Below are 6,661 nucleotides of genomic sequence, written 5' to 3' on the forward strand. Positions count from 1 at the left end.
CCTGCTGAAGTCAGTACCAAAACATCTGTCAATTACAGCGTTACAGGACCAAAACTAATAGCCTTTTCTCCTTCATAGCAAAAAATGGCAAACTGAAGCATGTGAACACAGAGAGAATGGAGTGTGCTAGTCATATGTATCTTGGCTTATGCAGCAGCAGAAGCTGGGAGCATGACTGCAATAATAATTGCAGTAGGAAGGATAGAAAGGTTCATGAAAGGTTCAGAGGGTATGATGATACATAAACCATGTGTGCCACTTAGGAGAGTGGAATTGAATGGACCTGCATGGGAGACCTAACAGGGAACCTATCCAGTCAAACACTGCTGATCTTGGATTCTCCTTGTCCTTTATCTTGGACCCATCATAAGGTGCACAGCAATACTTTAGCTAAGGACTAAAAAGTTGTTTTGCTCTGTTGTCTAATCCTTGAACATTACTTTCAACTCAGTGGAGACCGCTTTGATTTTGAGCCTGGAAAAATCACAGCGTCCCTTCTTGATGACCTGCTACCATGGCATGATAAAGCTGCGTGTAACTTACAGAATGTATGGAAGGTTGTGATGAGTCTGGGGCTGAGATGTTAGTTTCTTAAAGTCAGCATGTCTCAGTTGGTTATGTATATGCCTAGCTCTTTTAACTGTGTTTTTTATGCTGGTTGATTCCTCAAGTGTTCTTGTTTTTGAGTTTCCACGGGATTTTTCCAGTAAAAGATTTTTCCCTTCCTCATTCAACAGCACATGCTTCAGCCTCCAAAACCTCTTCTCTCCCTGGCTACGGAAAAAATGGACTTCACAGGGTAAGGAGATGGCCATTTTGAGAAGTGAAAGGTGGCTTTAAGTATCCATGGTATTTATTTCCGTATTAACTGTATTGGATTTTCAGTTTGATCAAGCTTTCTTCTAAGACCACCTGAAGTCAGACAAAACCTAATTTCCCTTCCCACAAACTACATGCTTAAAAAGGCAAGAAAGCAATGCTAGAAACATTGTGAAAATTGAGGGGGGGGGGGAAAGGCTTAAAGCAATTTGTTACTTCCCATATACCAACCTGCTTGTGAAGTCATGAACTGTGAATTTATGTGCATGTCCCTCTTTTCCTGTTACAGCCGGTGTCTACAGATTTTGGTCAGTACAACAGTTATGGGGATGTGAGTGGTGGTGTTAGAGGTAAGGCTGAGGAGCCTTTTTACATGCCACTTCATTGCTGAACATGTTATGATGTTTGATCACTTCTGCTGTTTTATTTTAAGGTTGTAGATGTGGTTAACTTTGTATTTGCTCAGTACATTTTAACTTCCTCTGGTAAACTCAACAATTAACTCAAACTCTGCAAATACCTATTAAAAAGTTTGGGTTTATTTTGCTAAATCTGCTATGTGGAGCTGATCCTTGTTTATGCCAAGGGACTGCTTTAGCATTGGTGCAAATGGAAAGCAGGTAATGTGTATATTATCAGGAATATGTACTGAGTTCTGTTAACGGTGTTTTGTTTCTCTGAAAATTACCATCCACTGCACAGTCTGAAAGAATGTGCCACAGTGAAGAAAGGAGGATAATGCCTTCTAATCCCTGTAGCTGTTCATGATTTTCATTATGACTTTGAGCTAGATGTGGTATCAGTCACTGCCTAATAACAATTGACAATATTTATGAAAGTTATGAAACTTTGAGAGTTAATGTTTTGCAATGGTTTGAGCTGAGAGAGAGAGAGAGGGGAGTTATCTCCAAAGTGAGATTGATCCCGACTACCTTAGATACCCTACAATCAGGCGTCTTCTGTGGTGCTTGTGTCTCTATAGACTATGGAGGAATCTAGACAGCTACCTGATGGCAGAGGTTAGGTGAGGTGAATCCTGCTCTACACATTTGAATTTTAGTTGGCTATTTATTCACTTGATCGTGGTTTTGTGTCTCTTAATATTTCCAAAGTGACTTGATTTTCCTGAATGAGAAGCCTGCTCAAAATGAAGAGGGCTGCAGTGTTTGGAGTGTTTGACTCTTTACAAACTAAGTCCAAAAGTAGGAAGGTTGCTGGCCTTAGAGAATCAGATGGGATTTTGAAAAGATCAGGTAGACCAGAAGACACAAGGATTATCCGGTAGATTGTGACTGATTCCTGTTCTTCCACACTCTAAGGCTGATGAGATTTCTCTCTTGCTTTTCACAGATTTCCAGGTAGAGTACGGGTTTTCATCAATCAACTGACAACAGAACTAAAAGCATCTACTTTCTTGTTGAAGTTTGAAGTTCTGCTACAGGGAAGGGTTTCTTAAGACAATAGCTTTGATTTTTCTGCATGCTTAAGCATAATCACCAATGTAGACTCTTATCAACAAAAAACAGGCACAGCCTCAGATTCCTCCTTGTTACCTCCCCAGAGCTGGGTTGAGACAGCTCACACCAGTTCTGTGACTTGCTCTGTAAAATCCACTGTCAGTTGATATAAGAGTTATCTGTAATAGTCCTCCCTGGACAGCTAATGGTGGGTTTATTTCCAGCCTCCCTAGTACTGATCCCAGAGACATACAGAAAGTCTCTTCTGGAGGCAATTTTCTCCCATACTAGGAGCCTTGAACTCCTCGTTTTTACCCTGGAATTTGCTCTCCAGACAAGATGGTTCATCAATAGTTTTCTACACTACTGCCGTCACAGATGAGCCAGTAAGAGGTGTGCTTGCAAATATAAACCCTTTTACTCTGAATCCTGTCTGCAAGGTTTTTTCCAGAATGGTTTGAGTCTGGTTGGCTCCTCAGCACAATCACAATATGAAATGGCAATTTAAGAAAGGGTTTAATTACTTGGATATTTTTATTAATGTTGTATCAAAGTCATGATGATTGGAAAGAGGATAAGATTACGGGAGGAGAGAGGAGTTGGCCATGTATTGTGCTCAAAATGTTATTTCGTTAGGAACAGTACCTGTGTCAAAACAACACCTTTTTACCCTATCCCTGTTTGTGTTCGTAATAAAAATTTCCCATTGTAGAGACAAAAAAAAACCCGCAGCTGATACAGTAAATGACAGGAAGGACAGCCCAGAGGTGTAAGAGTGCTTTGTATGCTGTTGGGTGGGATCTGAATTAATGCTTCTGCGTATTTGTCCAGAGAAGAACCCTACTTAGTCACTGGGGTGGGAAAGGGCCCACCACTCTCTTGGGGTCCCTGGATCCACCTGGGAAATGGTGTTGGTAGGCTCAGTGGGGAGCTATTGCCAGCCTTAGCAGTGACAGAAGGCTGTGGTGGCAGAGAGGGTCGAAGGATCCCTCTGCATGCCTCAGAGAAGTGGTAAACAGTAGCCATGGCAATGATCTATATGATAAGACTAAATATTAAGACTTGAAGGAAGTCTCAGGGCAAATTCACCTTTGTTTTCACCACTACTTGAGTGCCTTTACCCTCTGTGTGTGTAACCTATGTGTCTGATGTATACCTGTATCTGATGCAGTCCCTTCCGGATGGTCATGTCCCTGGAATGAGAATGGACAGAGGAGTATCTATGCCTAACATGTTGGAGCCAAAGGCAAGTGCAGATGTTATTCACTTTCCTTCAAGACAGTGAAGATTTGACTGTGAAACGCAGATAAAATAAGGGAAATGTCTTAGTTCCCTTGTTTTTCTTTACCTCACCTCAGTCCCTGCTCCTTATGTGCCAAATCTCTCCCTTTGTTCTGGACTTTGCCTGTTACAGGTGTTAGTACTCAGGCAGGCTGAGGGCAGCCCAGGTGTGCTTCTTGGGTTAAGGAGGCTTTTCCAGAAACAGAACAAAGATACTGAAGATGCTAAATAGCTAGTTCTCTGTCAAGCTTCCACTAGCCAAAACAGCAGACCAAACCCTATGGGAAAGTCTCAGATCTGTCAGGCTGGAAAAGTGACGCAGAATATTGTGGCTCACAACACACTGTTGAGGCTGTCTTAATTTAAAAATTAATGAAATACACGGATCTTTGTTTCAAATTGGAGGTTAGATACCTACATGTCTGTCTGGATCTGTTCTTTAGCTCTCAGCACTGTTAGCCTGACACCTTTCAATAATGTTGAATTCCCTATATAAGAAATTCTTCGGGATATTTATTGGAAAAAGAGGCAATGTCAGCTGAATATAATTTAAGATATAAATTAAAACACTTTTACAGCTATGTCTAGAGATGTCTGAGTCAAAAATGAACATAGAGGGGATTCAACCAGCACTGTGTTTTAGATCTTATAACTTTCTCTGTTGCTGGTGAACCTTCAGAGAAATAATGATTTTGCTGAAGTTACAAGGATCAGCATTTCTGCAGTTAAGTAAGGAGCTGGTTTTGCAAACCAGATTACTACTTGTGCTTCCAAGTCACCTCCAGACAAACTGTACAAGGCAATAACCCTAGCTTTATAAGCTGAGACCCCAGTGCAATGTATATTAACAAGTGTTTTTATATATTATATAAATAAGACCTTGGAAACATCCTCAGCTCCTGAGATACTACTTTTTAGTCCAAACAATTTCTCTTTCAGTGCAACAGAAATTCTTACAGCCACCACTGCTGTTGATGCACTCAGTGATTTGGAATGTTATTTTGGGTGACAAATTCTGTCAGTATTATTAGTGATAAAATTTATGGGAATTTTCATGAGTTAATAGGTCACTTTCTGTTGATGTTTATAAAGGTGATGCCAGACCCTCAGCTTGTGTGAATTGGCAGTATTTTTATTCATGTCAATGGTCCAACACTAACTTAAACCTGATAAAGTAAAAGAAGCCAACTCAAAGTCAGCATGAAACACATGAAAAGTGAAAATGAGTAAACTTAAGAATGACCAAATCTTACCATATGGTTCTCCAGAAAGGACAGAATTTGTGCATCCTGCCACCCCAGATTGAGACATGCCTTGTTGTGAATATCTAAATATAAAATGTACTTATGACCGTAGACCTTGACTTAAACTCTGCCTGTTTAAATATGAAAAGTTACGTTCTAGTTTCCTATAATGCTGTATATGGTAGCTGTTTCCAGTATCAAACATAAACAATGTAATTCAAAGTATAGACTTAATTGTACTATTGTGACAATGTCAGAATCTCCTAGGAATCATATCTTACAATTGGTATGTAAGCACACGTTATTTAAATTATTATTACTTACAATAAACTCAGTGGTGTGTTCATTGATGCCTGAATCTTATTTATTATATTTCTGAAAAGTTCATTGGGATAATTGTTGACAATGGAATGAATTTAATTGCCTAGTTCTGCACAGAATTTGATTAGGTTGAATTTCTTCTGATGTTAAAATAATTGAATTAATAGCATTTGATAATAGCTCAGCTGTCTCCCCAGGAGAGTTTTGGTGGTCTAACTCTTGTTCCCAGTGGGCAAGTAAAACAAGACCCATAAATAACAATAAAGGCTGAGCCAATCCCCACTGAAGTCTGCAGAAGAACTTAATTGACTTCAGTAGGGGTTGGATGAGGACCTCGCTGGGAATGCTGTTATCCTACTCTGCAGAGACATACAATGAGAAGGGCTATAGGGAGGCTCTATCAGATGGAACATGAGCTCTCCTAGGTCATTCCAGGCATTCATGGAAGTGTCTGCCCAAGGAAGAAAATCCTAAACCAGAGTTTTATTTTCCAGGGATGATTCCAGAAGCTGATTTTAAGGCACGTGGTTTTCTGAAATCCTTTCTAAGCAGCATTGTTGCTGTTGGATTAAACTGATTTGAGACCCACTGACAGTAAACATTTTACTTCAAACAAAGAACCTGTAAAACAAAAGTAAAATCATTTATGCATTTAGGAATTGGTTATTGGCGAATAACTGATTTGTATAAGTCCTGGACATTCTTTGCAATGTAAAGGGAAAGCAAGGGAAATGTTAATGGGACATGTGCTGGACACATACTCTTCTGAAGTAGATGACTGTGTAAGACAAGAGTGTCTACAAAAGTATCTCCTTTAATCCATGTACGTATTGCACAACCAGCAAGCACAGTGGGCAGTTGTTTGAATTCTTTAGCTATCCAAAAAGGCAAAGAAAATCATGTGATGAATTTTGATGAATACAGTGGCCCCCACTAATCAATATCTTGCTTATTCAGAGTTGCTGCTTTTTCTGATACATTTCCACGTGGTTCATTTTTAAAAGTCCACTAGGTGTCTGTTTCCTTAGAGCTGTCCACACTTTGGCAACCATCAGTTAGACCAATGAGTGCCAAATATATTTACCTTAATAAACTCTTAAGTTTATACATTGCTGAATGAGAAGGTATATTGACTAGAGAGGACTGTCTGACCAAAGTCAGCTATATTATATGCACCATAAAAATCAGGGAGGTGGGCAAGTACACAGTGGCTCTACAATATGAGGCAGTTTGATACTAAACAAGTTCTCGTTATGTCCAGATTGGCTTGTCTTTCGTGCAACTTTGGGGGACAAAAGTGCTGTGATTTCCTTTGGAAAAGAAACCAAATGTTTGTGTGGTTATGAAAATGAGACACATTGTGTTCTTTTTGCTTTAGAATATAAATACATCTCTCTCTCCCCCTTTTATACATTGTTAACAGATTTTTCCATATGAAATGCTCATGGTGACCAACAGAGGGCGAAATAAAATACTAAAAGATGTAGACAGAACCAGGCTTGAGGTAAGAGAAGCAAGTTCCTAAATGCTCTTTCCTGC

At 39.6% G+C, this 6,661-nt stretch overlaps 1 protein-coding gene across 14 annotated transcripts in view; it reads left to right on the forward strand.

Annotated features, from left to right (window-relative positions):
• Nucleotides 1-6,661, forward strand: part of ABLIM1 (actin binding LIM protein 1) — a 119,043-nt gene that overhangs the window by 103,978 nt on the left and 8,404 nt on the right. For 13 of the 14 annotated variants that reach the window (XM_009325928.1, XM_009325921.1, XM_009325922.1 and 10 more), the window contains 5 exons: nt 738-799; nt 1,109-1,169; nt 2,170-2,177; nt 3,448-3,522; nt 6,546-6,626. In XM_009325928.1, the coding sequence (XP_009324203.1) occupies nt 738-799; nt 1,109-1,169; nt 2,170-2,177; nt 3,448-3,522; nt 6,546-6,626 (287 nt within the window). Of the gene's footprint in view, nt 1-737; nt 800-1,108; nt 1,170-2,169; nt 2,178-3,447; nt 5,143-6,545; nt 6,627-6,661 lie in introns of those variants that run through there. The other variant, XM_009325932.1, reaches the window with a different exon arrangement.

The sequence above is a fragment of the Pygoscelis adeliae genome, unplaced genomic scaffold (genome assembly GCF_000699105.1).
Source record: "Pygoscelis adeliae isolate BGI_AS28 unplaced genomic scaffold, ASM69910v1 Scaffold4, whole genome shotgun sequence".
In the NCBI taxonomy this organism is placed as follows: Eukaryota; Metazoa; Chordata; class Aves; order Sphenisciformes; family Spheniscidae; genus Pygoscelis; species Pygoscelis adeliae.